Here is a 12,437-nt window from a genome sequence, read left to right as displayed (position 1 = left end):
ACCATTCGCTCTGTCTTGTTCTGTCCCTTATGAATCTTCAATTCAGTATCTTTAAGGACATTTTCAATTCCATAACACAACCAAATCTGATTAAACCTTGTGTGTGTGTGTGTGTGTACACATACATATATATGCTATTCTGAGGGATATTACTATAAGGGACAGTAAAAGTTTGCATGGGAAGCAGCAGAAAGAATGAGTAAAACTTTATTTTCATCTCTATAACACACTGCTACATTTTAGATCCTTTTGTAAAAAGAAAATAAAAAGAGGGTTCCTTGTTGTCAAGCAAAATCAAGCTTTTAATAGCGAGTGCCATACAAAGTGCACTAACCAAACAGGTGGTAAGAAAATAGGGGAACTCAGGCATCACAAGGGTTATGTAGAAAGTAAACACAGGGTCAGTCATAAAGGATTCAAATGTCTATACACCAATGCACAGAGTATGAACAGTAAGCAAGGTGAACTAGAAATTCAGGTAAATGAGGGCAGATATGATATTATTGCCATTACAGAAACATGGTGGGATGAAATCCACAAATGGAACACACAGCTAGAGGAATTTAAATTATTTAAAAGAAACAGACCAAACAAAAGAGGAGCTGGAGTTGCTCTCTATATAAGAAATAACTACATCTCTACAGAAATAGCGCACAACAATGATGAAAACTGTCTTGAATGCATTTGGGTCAATATAAAAGGGGGCGAAATGACATTGCCATAGGTGTATACTATAGGCCACCCAACCAAACAGAGGAAATAGATGAACTTTTTGCTGGTCAGCTAACTAAGGTATGTAGGTAGCACATCACAATAGTAATGGGGGACTTTAATTACCCTGACATCAACTGGGAGACAAACTCTGCACCAAGTGGAAGATCAAACAGATTCCTGACAAACCTAGCAGACAACTTTGTCTCCCAAAAAGTAGAGAAGGGAACTAGGGGATTAGCCATATTGGATCTAATCCTCACTAATAGAGATGAAATGATAGAAGGTGTTGAAGCCACAGGAACCTTGGGGGGAAGTAATCATGCAATATTGGAATTCAACATTCTGGAAGCACAAGCAATAGAACACAGTCAAACTGGAGTCTTGGACTTTAAGAGAACCAATTTCAATAAACTTAGAGAGAGCTTGGGAAGGATTCCATGGATGAGAATCCTCAAGGGGAAAATAACTCAAGTGAGATAATAAAAGCCCAGTCTAGCACAGTACCAACAAAGAAGAAAAATAACAGCTCTCAAAAAAACCTCACTATGGCTGCATAAAGAACTCTCTGATATATTGAAAGATAAAAAGGACAAGTATAAAAAGTGGAAAGTGGGGCACATAACTAAGGCAGAATATCAGTAAATAGCCCAAGCCTACAAAGTGAGTAAAGCTAAAGCTCAAAATGAACTAAGGCTTGTGACCAAAGTCAAAAATAACAAAAAAAGCTTCTTTCAACATGTAAAAAACAAGAAAAAAGTTAAGAAAATTATTGGTCCATTAGTGGGGGAAAGTGGCAAGAAGGTGATAAACAACAGGGAGAAAGCAGAACTATTTAACTCGTTTTTTGCATCTGTCTTTACACAAAGGGGAAAAAAACAGTCCAACCTATCAAAAACAGTACCATAAAAAACAGATTAGAAACACAAGATAGGCAAGAAAATGGTAAGTGAGCACCTGTCCAGTCTAGACGAGTTCAAATCACCAGGACCAGGTGGATTACACCCCAAGGTTCTCAAGGAACTGGCAGATATGATCTCAGAACCACTGAACTATATTTTTCAAAGATCCTGGAGCACTGGGGAACTACCAGAGGACTGGAAAAGAGCTGATGTAGTTCCCATCTTCAAAAAAGGGGAAAAAATGGATCCAGGAAATTACAGACCTATCAGCCTGACCTCAATACCTGGGAAGATTCTGAAAAGATAATCAAACAACGAATCAGTGAACACCTAGAAGCAAACAAAGTCATTACTAAAAGCCAACATGGGTTTATCAAAAACAGATCATGCCAGACAAATCTTATTGCATTCTTTGTTAGGTAGCGCCTAACAAAGTGACAAAATTAGTGGACCAGAGGAATGCTGTGGATATAATTTACTTGGACTTCAGTAAGGCATTTGATAAAGTAGATCACAACCTATTACTTGATAAGATAGAAAAATGTGGGTTAGACAGCATCACTATCAGATGGATTCATAGCTGGCTGACCGGCCGTACTCAGCCTGTGGTCCTCAATGGAACTGCATCTACATGGAGGGGAGTGTGTAGTGGGGTGCCCCATGGCTTTGTTCTGGGCCCAATGCTCTTCAACATCTTCATCAATGATTTGGATGAGGGGATAGATGGAGAACTCATCAAATTTGCAGACAACACCACCAAGCTGGCAGGAATAGCCAACACTCCAGAAGATAGGAGGATCTGGACAGACTTGAACATTAGGCGCTACCTAACAAAATGAAATTCAATGGTGAAAAAAGTAAGGTTCTACGTTTAGGCAAAAAAACCCAAATGTACAGGTATAGCATAGGTGGTACCTCGCTCAATAGTAGTCTGTGAGAGGGATCTTGGAGTCGTAGTGGACAATCACTTAAATATGAGCCAGCAGTGTGCTGCAGCTGCCAAAAAAAGCCAACACAGTGCTAGGCTGCATTAACAAAGGGATTGAATCAAGATCACGTGAAGTATTAATACCACTTTACAATGCCCTGGTAAGGCCACACTTGGAATCCAGTTTTGGTCACCACGATGTAAAAAAGATGTTAGACTCTAGAAAGAGTATAGAGAAGAGCAACAAAGATGATCAGGAGACTGGAGGCTAAAACATATAAGGAACGGTTGCTGGAATTGGGTATGTCTAGTTTAATGAAGAGAAGGACAAGGAGGGACATGATAGCAGTATTCCAATATCTCAGGGGCTGCCATGAAGAAGAGGGAATTAAGCTATTCTCCAAAGTGCCTGAAGGCAGGACAAGAAGCAAGGGATGGAAACTAATCAAGGAGAGAAGCAACCTAGAATTAAGGAGAAACTTCCTGACAGTTAGAACAATCTGCCTCCAGAAGCGGTGAATGCTCCAACACGGAAGTTTTTAAGAAGAGACTGGACAGCCATTTGTCTGAAATGATATAGGGTTTCCTGCCTGAGCAGAGGGTTGGACTAGATGACCTCCAAGGTCCCTTCCAAATAATAATAATAACCCCAGACTTAACAATTGTCGATAAGAAAGACAAAAAAGTCTGGATAGTGGACGTGGCAGTGCCTGGAGACAGAATAGACAAGAAAAAACTGGAGAAGATAACAAAATACAAAGATCTACAAATAGAAATAGAAAGACTGTGGCAAAAGCAAGCAAGGGTAGTACCAATAGTCATAGGCGCCTTGGGTGCAATCCCAAAACAACTGGAGCACCACTTGAACACCATTGGCATTGACAAATTCGCTATTAGTCAATTGCAAAAGGCGGCCTTGCTAGGAACTGCTTCCATCCTGCAACGATATCTGTAATACCATCAAACATCCACATCTGCCTATCCCAGATCCTTGGTAAGGACTTGATAAGTAGACAAAATGCCAAATCCAGTCTGAACATCTGGCTGACTGTGCGATGATCCATAATAATAATAATATACCCCTCTTTTGTGTAATAACTGATAGTTGCCAAAATATTTAAAGTAAGTGCAGAACAGCTATTGTTTCCGAATGCAAACTTGATACTATTGGTCAAAAATGCTACTATTGCTAGTTTCATCTTTTTCCCCTGACATCTATACTGCCTGTATGACCAACAGAAAAGGGTTTTTTGAGAATTCCCAGTCCCAGCTCTTTTGCTATTTATTCCTCTTAATCATTCGGCAAAACTGTAATCTGAGATTAAATATTGATTGAATAGATCATTTATTTTACAAAGTTTGTTAGCAGTAGAGAAAATAAAACATGCTATTGCTGACCAAATATTTAAGATCAAAAATATTTGTTGATTTCCTCAACACAAGAACATAAAACAGACTCAAACATAGGCTAAACTATATATTATGACCATCTTGGACTATATATGGAGTCCAGAGATTTTTGATATAGGGAATTATCTAAGCATAAGATGAAGAAAGCCAAATAGTCTTCTGTCTTTTGAGCTGGATGCTGAGGCTTTTTCAGATGTGATTTTGAAAGCAGAGCTTAAGATAGAGATAATGTATCTTGTTTACAACTACTTATGTTTCTACAGCAACATAATGCAAATAAAACAATCTGTCTAGGGATGCTCTAAATCTCTAGGGAATCTGGAAGATCCCAACAAACAAGGCTACCTCAATATTGTGTATTAAATGACTTAGGTTCCTATTTATGTAGGCTATTTAATAATGTGCTCTTTGCATTAAAGGATACATGAGCCATAATAGCATGGCTCATTGTAGCTCTCTGCAGACATTCAGGCTGTGCATTCTCAAGTTGAAAGTGATGGGACAAGAGGACACCAGTTCTGCCTATTGCATCCTTAAGTCTGTTGGTTTCAATAAAACCTTGTGTGCATTAAGTGCTGAGGTTTGGAAAGAGGGCTATAACATGTTCTTTTACACTTTAATAATGCATAAAAATGTACATTATCAGGTATATGCAATATATATTTTATTGCTGCACTAGTTTTGCTGTTTATTTTTATAAACTGCTTAGTGTATACATTTTGCAGAAGAACTGGGCCATTAGTGGGTAGAATGAACATATTACCTTGTCATATAGGCAAAGCTGCCTATAGGAAATAAATCGTCATCTTATGTAATTAACCCATTTTAGTTTTTATAAATAAAATTATTAAAATTTTATTACATTTATTAAAAATATTAAACAGATAAGGAAAAATAGAAAATGCTGTGGAATTAGGAAAATATTCACTGCAAAATTGGCAATCTCTTGAGCTGTGTTCTGAACTGTTCTGTGTTATTTGCTTTACTCACATGTAAAAGCAGAATTAGAATGCATGGAATGACTGTTGATTAGTCTTTGAGTATGTACTGTACTGCTTCTCTTATTACTTAAGCTAAGCCATGGTAACATGATCTGAGGTTCAGGGATGTTAGCCTCAGTGATGTTAGCCTCAGTGCCATACCAGAGACAGGTTATGCCTTTTTGATCCTGGAGTTCTAGGAAGCCTAAAGGTCTTGATTGGCCTATCCCAGGTTACTGATGAACTTAATAGGGTTTCAGAGAAAATCTGGAGTTATTCCTGAAGCTCTGCTTCATGGTTCAGCTGAGGCCTTAATCCTGGCTTGAAATGAGCATATTCCAATAATTCTGCCTCCGTGGACTTTGCAGTCATGTGTTCTGCACAGTATCCTGGTCTTCACAGGAGTTCTGGGAGATGAACAGACCTAAGGGAGACTTATAGCCCACTAGAGAAAGATGAAAGATGATGCCAACCAGATATAGGTAAGAGCCTTTCTTAGGACTTAACATGTGATAATAAAAGCAGCAAAGTGAGTTAATAACAGAGTAACAAAATTGGAAGAGACCTTGGAGGTCTTCTAGTGCAACACCCTGCCTCAGGCAGAAAACCCTGTATCATTTCAGAGAAATGGTTGTTCAATCTCTTCTTAAAAACCTCCAGTGACGGAGCACCCACAACTTCTGTAAGCAAGCCTTTCCACTGGTTCATTGTTCTCACTGTGAAGAAATTTCTCCTTAGTTCTAGTTTCTCTCTTTCTAGATTGTTTCTCTCCTTGATTAGTTTCTATCCATTGTTTCTTGTCTTGCCTTCTGGTGCTTTGGAAAGTAGGTTAACCCCCTCTTCTTTGTGACAGCCCTTCAAATATTGGGATACTGCTATTATGTCACCCCTAGTCTTTCTTTTCACTAGACTAGAGTAGTTCACTCTGCTGCTCTTATTGCATCTGCAGATACCTACCCAGTGGACCCTGTTTTGGGTTACCAGGGCACTCTTGGATAAGAAGGGGCAAAGAGAGCCCTTGCAGAGTTGCTGTGATGCCTATTCGAGCGGAGTTGAACTCCAGCTGGGCAGTCCTATGAAACTGACCAAGGTACATCCTAGTTTGATATCTGGGAAGAGTTTAAGCAATGTTATCTCATTGCTCTGGACTTAAGAAAATATTTCAACCCCTTTTGCCTAGGTCATTGTTTCTTAAAGTGTGGTATGAGGAACTTTCGATATCTGCAGAATCAAAATTATTAGCTGGATATTGAAGACTCTTGCAAAAATTTAAAACAGTGTAACTCTTCTCATTTTTTTATTCACTAAAATAGCATTTTTTCATAAATACTTTATTTATGTTAATATCCAGTGGGTTTAATTTTATTATTATTTTTTGCAATAAAATATTCCTTGAATAGATTAATTTTTAATGCAGTAAATATCAGTAAATATAATCCATACAAACAAAAGCTTCTTTGTAATTTACAAAAATTGGAAGAGATCCGGAGAACAAAAGGTTTAAGAAACATTGGCCTAAAAGTAATGAATCCTACATACAGGTACTCCTCAGGGTATGACCCCCTAATGGACCTTGCCCATTAAGGTCATAAGTCAAAACTGTCATAAAATAAATTGGACTCATTTGTGCGACATTTTTTACCACGCTTGTTAAGTGAATCAACCAGGTCATTAAGTGAAAGAAGATCAGGCTTGCTGTTTGCTTCGGTTTGACCGCCCATCAGCTGTTCTACAAGCAATCTGTAGCAGTACACTAACCTTCCAAGCAAAAACAGAGTACTGTAGAGTGAGAAAGATATTTTCACAATATCTTTGCTTTCTATAGATGTTGGTTAGTATTTCTGCAGCAATCTCAAACACATGCAAAAAACATAATACAGTATAATGCAAAGGAACTTCACTAAATTTGCTTTCTTACAGACCGGCTAGTATTTCTGCAAGCAATTCCAAGATAAATACAAACAAGCACAGTAATTAAAAAATACTTTATCTTTGTAAAGTACTTAGAAACAAGCACAGTACTATAATGAAACAAATCTTTTAAAGTACATACAAAGGCAAGTACACCTACTCCAGTCCTCAAGGCAACAGCAATGAAAGAAGCATCAAGGGCAGCAGCAAGAGATTTACTCCTCTAGTCCTCTATTTGGCAGCAGTGAGGAAGAAAAAAAAGCACACTGGTTGCTTTCATTAGTCATGTGGCCAAGGGAAAAAACTATGGGCACAAGACTAAAAATGGCTGCCATTTTAGGAATGATTGAATCCTGGTCACATAACTGCAGAGACCTCTTATTAGACACAATTTTGAACTCCTGTTATAAGTACACTTTTGGTGTACATTTATAACTTCTAACAATTGTTAAATGGCCATTCATACCTATGTGTCAAGGTCAGCTTTACTCTCTGTAGATGCTTACCCATTTCTTGGAGACTGTTATAGTCTAGACGGGGAGGAACCAGTTCTGACTCAACACTTGTCAGACAAAGTGGCTGTGAGTTTTTGCCCCCTCCCTCCCAATCTGGAGAGGTGTTATTTATTTATTTTTTACTTTAGATGGTGTAACACTCTTCCAGACAGAATTAGTACAGTATTTGGGTTTCATTCTAGACTCGTGGCTCCTGCTGGAGGAAAAATACCTTTGCACAAATTCATGTTTTGTGACTCATGCCCTGGACACTTCCTGATTAGTTTATTGCAGTATGCTCTGCATGGGACTGCCTTTGAAGATCATCCAAAAGTTATAAGTGGTCCAGAATGCAGCAGCACATGCAATTCTAGGCACTCTGCTGCTATTGCAGGACTGCTGACTGTCAGTTTATTTTTAGGAACAATTCAACTTGCTGGTTATCTCCTTTAAAAACATGAACGCCACAAGGCCAGGCTTTTTGCAGAACTGGTACCTCTGAGGATATCTGCCCATTCCCACCAAGCTAGATCAGATGGGCATGTTCCAGGTCCCCCCCCCTAAATGTTGTAATCTGATTCAGTATTATGGTTGGAAGAACAGCCAGCCAAATGTTTAGATTAGATTTGGTATTTTTTTTATTAAAGACCTGAGATAGGTAGATGCTGTTTAATAATAATAAAGCTACAGGCTATAAGCTGTTCCAAGTAAAGCTGTACCTTTTGCGGTTGATTAATGGTGATAAATTTCATTTGGTCTATCTTATAGATCAATGGTTCTTAACCTTTTTGAACGAATCGCCCCCTTGAGCCAATGAGGAAGTTGTCATCGCCCCCCTCCCCCAACATAACCTCTCAATCACAACATAGGAAATAATTCTTCAATTTATGCAAACACTTTTTTTGTTTTCTTTAAAATTGTCATCAGGACTTATCGATGCAAATAATTTATTTCCAGTCTTTTTCCCATATCTCCCATATTCCGGCCAATGGCGCGCCACTGTATTGGTAGAGGCTGCTGCACAATGCGCATGAAGATAAGCGATGCATATTCACATATGTACTGCGTTCTGTACTGAAGCTAGCTGGAGGAACATTTGAAAACACAATTCAATCCACTAATAGCGAGCGATCTGATGTTTCTGTACGACAGATATGCAGTGATTCACTGTACGAAAAAGTCTCAAAAGTGTCCCCAAAACGTCTCACTTCATCGCCCCCATATCGCCCCCTTTTCGTTCCTTTGCCCTCGTGTCGCCCCTTTTCATTCCATCGCCCCCCTGAAAAATGAAATCGCCCCTTAGGGGGCAATATCGCCCAGGTTAAGAACCACTGTTATAGATCAGTTTGATCTCTTTGGTATTTAATAAGCCTTTGTCGTGTATCAGTTTCAGTGCATCTTATTCAAATGTCCTTCAGATATTCTTCCAGTGCTCTTTTTTTCTTTTTCAGCTCTCTGAAGTTCTTGCAATATTCCACATCCTTTGAATGCTCCTTGGTATTATTATTACTCTTCTCTCTCTTCCATCCTCTCTCATTCTCTCTCTCTCTTTCTCTACTACTTCTCAGATATTTTAATCTTTGTTCTATTTGCTTCATATATCTATACATGTGTCCATACGCATGCACGCAGTAATTAATAGTACAATGGAGGTTGCATTATTGTTAAGGAATTAGTTTCATACTGAAACTGTTATCGTATAACTACTACTGTGATGTGAAAGGCAGTGCTTCTTTTGTTATTTTATATTCAGTTTTGGATGATAAGGTAAATAATTTTGCTTGCAATATTGACATCTTAAAATATTAATATTGATGGAAAAATTTTACTTTTTTCTTCTTATTTTAAGTATGTTTTCTGAGTAATAGAATGTTTATAATTTGTCATCATATTACATACATACTATTACATTGAAATGCTCATTGAAATAATACAGTATAATAAGATTTAGAACATTACAATAGAAGAGAAAAATAATTCAAGCAGAAACTAATGTATTAAAGCTTCACGTTAAGAGAAACCCAAGCTCTGAATGAGGTACTAATCCATATATAAAAATATAATCCATAAAGGGTTTCCAAATTGAATTTTTAACAATATGTTGTTATCTGGCAGGATCTGCCCTACCCTTTGGAACAGCCTCCCCTGTGAATTCTGGAAGGATCCTACCCTTTAAGCCAGTGTTTCTCAACCTTGACCATTTTAAGGCATGTGGACTTCAACTCCCAGAATTCCACAGCCAGCAATGCTGGCTGTGGAATTCTGGGAGTTGAAGTCCACATGCCTTAAAATGGTCAAGGTTGAGAAACACTGCTTTAAGCCCTCTGAAAAGCCCTTAAGAGCTGGCTGTTCCCCCAGGTGTTTAGTTAGGATATGAATGGAGTCCAAAGAATATATGGTGCAAATGTGTGGTGGAAGTGCTGCTTATTGGGGCACCATGAAGTCTATAGTAGTGTTTTATTTTCTTTGTCAATTTTGCTGTGAACTAAACAAGGTTATTGTATATAAGATGGACATCCACCTTATGTAGTATATATTGGAGGTGGTAACCTTCTGAGAGCTTTATGCAACGAAATTTCATTTTAATGTATGCCGATTAGTGTACATTCAAAGTGACAATAAAGTTATTATTCTATTCTATCCATATTATTATTAAAATAAAATTGTGGAATCTGACCTTTTTTGAGGAATATTTATTATTTGGGGCGTGGGATGGAAATGAGGAATAATTTAGATACAAGTAGTCCTCGACTCATGACCACATTTGAGTCCAACATTTCAGTTGCTAAGCAGTGCAGTTGTTAAGTGAGTTTTGCCCCATTTTACTTCCTTTTTGCCACAGGTATTAAGAGAATCATTGCAGTTGTTAAGTGAATCATGCTGACATTAAGCAAATCGGGCTACCTTCATTGATTTTGCTTCTCAGAAGCTGGCTGGGAAGGTTACAAATGGTAATCATAGGACCCTGGGACTGTGTAACTGTCATAAATTCATGCAGGTTGCCAAGTACCTGAATGTTAATTACATGACCATGTAATCAATAGTTTTAAGTATGAAAACTGGTCATAAGTCACTTTTTTCAGTGCCATTGTAAGTTTGAATAGTCACTGAACAAATGGTTACATGTCAAGGACTTACCTGTACTGTAAGCTTGGAAAAGTATTGTCCTCAATATTAAGGACTGGAATAAAAAAATATGTAGTTTTTTGATATGACTGGGGGTTTTAGTAATCAAGAACAGAAACAATATGTTTAAACTATTTTTCATAATATTTTACAAGAAAATGCTATTTTAATGCTTAATTTGATAAATTATAGTTAAATGAATAAATATATTTAGTTGTTTATGTAAATTTAGCTTATTAATTTTAGGGAGTTTTCTGTTCAATTGTTTATTTTATGTTTGTGTTTTGATATTGCAACTGCATAAATAATTTGTTCAACATTAGTTTTTTTTCTCCTTTTTTTCTATATTGTTTTATCTTTGTCTCTTTTAAAACTAATAATTAAAATGTGTATAGCTTATCTTGGGAACTATTTGGCTACTAGATTCTTCGCTATGGTTCATCCTATTCTTATAGTTTCTAATTGCTTCTACAGCGTGGTGCTATGAGACGACGCTATGAGGATGATGGTATCTCAGATGATGAAATTGAAGGCAAGCGAACATTTGATCTTGAAGAAAAACTTTCTACCAGCAAATTTAATGCTAACTTTGTAGTGTTCATGGAAGGCAAAGGTGAGTATCCTTTCTACCATATTGCCTTTCCAAGGGGAGGTTATATAGGAATATTTCACCTAACTGCTGTGACAAAGCAATTTTGTTTTCTTTATTGTGCCCAATAGCATCGATAGTTGATGCTATTGGGCAGAATGAATATTAAAATTCTAAAAAAATTCAGCCCCTTTGTTAGAAACTTGATTGATGTTTTTTATAATAATAGAGCATTTGAAAATACAAATGAAAATTATGGCAAAAATGGTACATCACAAACAGATTTTCATCTATAAGAGTGTACATAATTTTGGTAGTTTAGAATTTAATAAAGATAAAATACTGACATAACATGATGGGATAAGCAATTTTTGTCCAGTTTCTTCTTAAAAATTTCCAGTGTTGGAACTTCTGGAGGCAGGTTGTTCCACTGATTAATTGTTCTGACTGTCAGGAAATTTCTCCTTAGTTCTAGGTTGCTTCTCTCTTTGATTAGTTTCCATCCATTGCTTCTTGTCCTGCCTTCAGGTGCTTTGGAGAATAGCTTGGCTCCCTCTTCTTTGTGGCAGCCCCTGAGATATTGGAACACTGCTGTCATGTCCCCCCTCGTCCTTCTCTTCATTAAACTGGACATACCCAATTCCAGCAGCTGTTCCTTATATGTTTTAGCCTCCAGTCCCCTAATCATCTTTGTTACTCTTCTCTGCACTCTTTCTAGAGTCTCAACATATTTCTATCCCTCTGTTAATGCAGCCTAGCACTATGTTGGCTTTTTTGGCAGCTGCAGCACACTGCTGGTTCATATTTAAGTGATTGTCCACTAGGACCCCGAGATCCCTCTCACAGTTACTACAATTGAGCAAGGTAGCACCTGTACCTGTGCATTTGGTTTTTCTTACCTAAGTGTACAACCTTACTTTTTTCACCATTGCATTTCATTTTATTAGAAAGTGCCCAATGTTCAAGTCTGTCAAGATCCTTCTGTATCTTAAGCCTATCTTCTAAAGTGTTATCTATTCCTGCCAGCTTGGTGTCATCTGCAAATTTGATGAGTTCCCCATCTATCCCCTCATCCAAATCATAGATGAAGATATTGAAGAGCACTGGGCCCAGAACAGAGCACTGGGACACCCCACTACACACTTCCTTCCATGTAGATGCAGCTCCATTGAGGACCACACGCTGAATACGTCCGGTCAGCCAGCTATGAATCCATCTGGATTCACATTTTTCTATCTTATCAAGTAATAGGTTGTGGTCTACTTTATCAAATGCCTTACTGAAGTCCAACTAAATTATATCCACAGCATTCCTCTGGTTCACTAATTTTGTCACCTGATCAAAGAATGCAATTAGATTTGTCTGGGATGATCTATTTAGAACAAA

General features: G+C 37.7%; 1 protein-coding gene across 3 annotated transcripts in view; it reads left to right on the top strand.

The window, feature by feature from the left end:
- KDM2A (lysine demethylase 2A) overlaps positions 1-12,437 on the top strand; it is an 86,563-nt gene that overhangs the window by 25,365 nt on the left and 48,761 nt on the right. For all 3 annotated transcript variants that reach the window (XM_039341057.1, XM_039341059.1, XM_039341058.1), the window contains exon 4: positions 10,937-11,075. In XM_039341057.1, the coding sequence (XP_039196991.1) occupies positions 10,937-11,075 (139 nt within the window). The remainder of the gene's footprint in view (positions 1-10,936; positions 11,076-12,437) is intronic.

Source organism: Crotalus tigris, unplaced genomic scaffold (assembly GCF_016545835.1).
Source record: "Crotalus tigris isolate CLP2741 ecotype Arizona unplaced genomic scaffold, ASM1654583v1 scf7180000017764.6130737, whole genome shotgun sequence".
NCBI classification, from domain to species: domain Eukaryota; kingdom Metazoa; phylum Chordata; class Lepidosauria; order Squamata; family Viperidae; genus Crotalus; species Crotalus tigris.
Note: the sequence above shows the minus strand (reverse complement) of the source record. Positions and strands in the feature narration are given on the sequence as shown.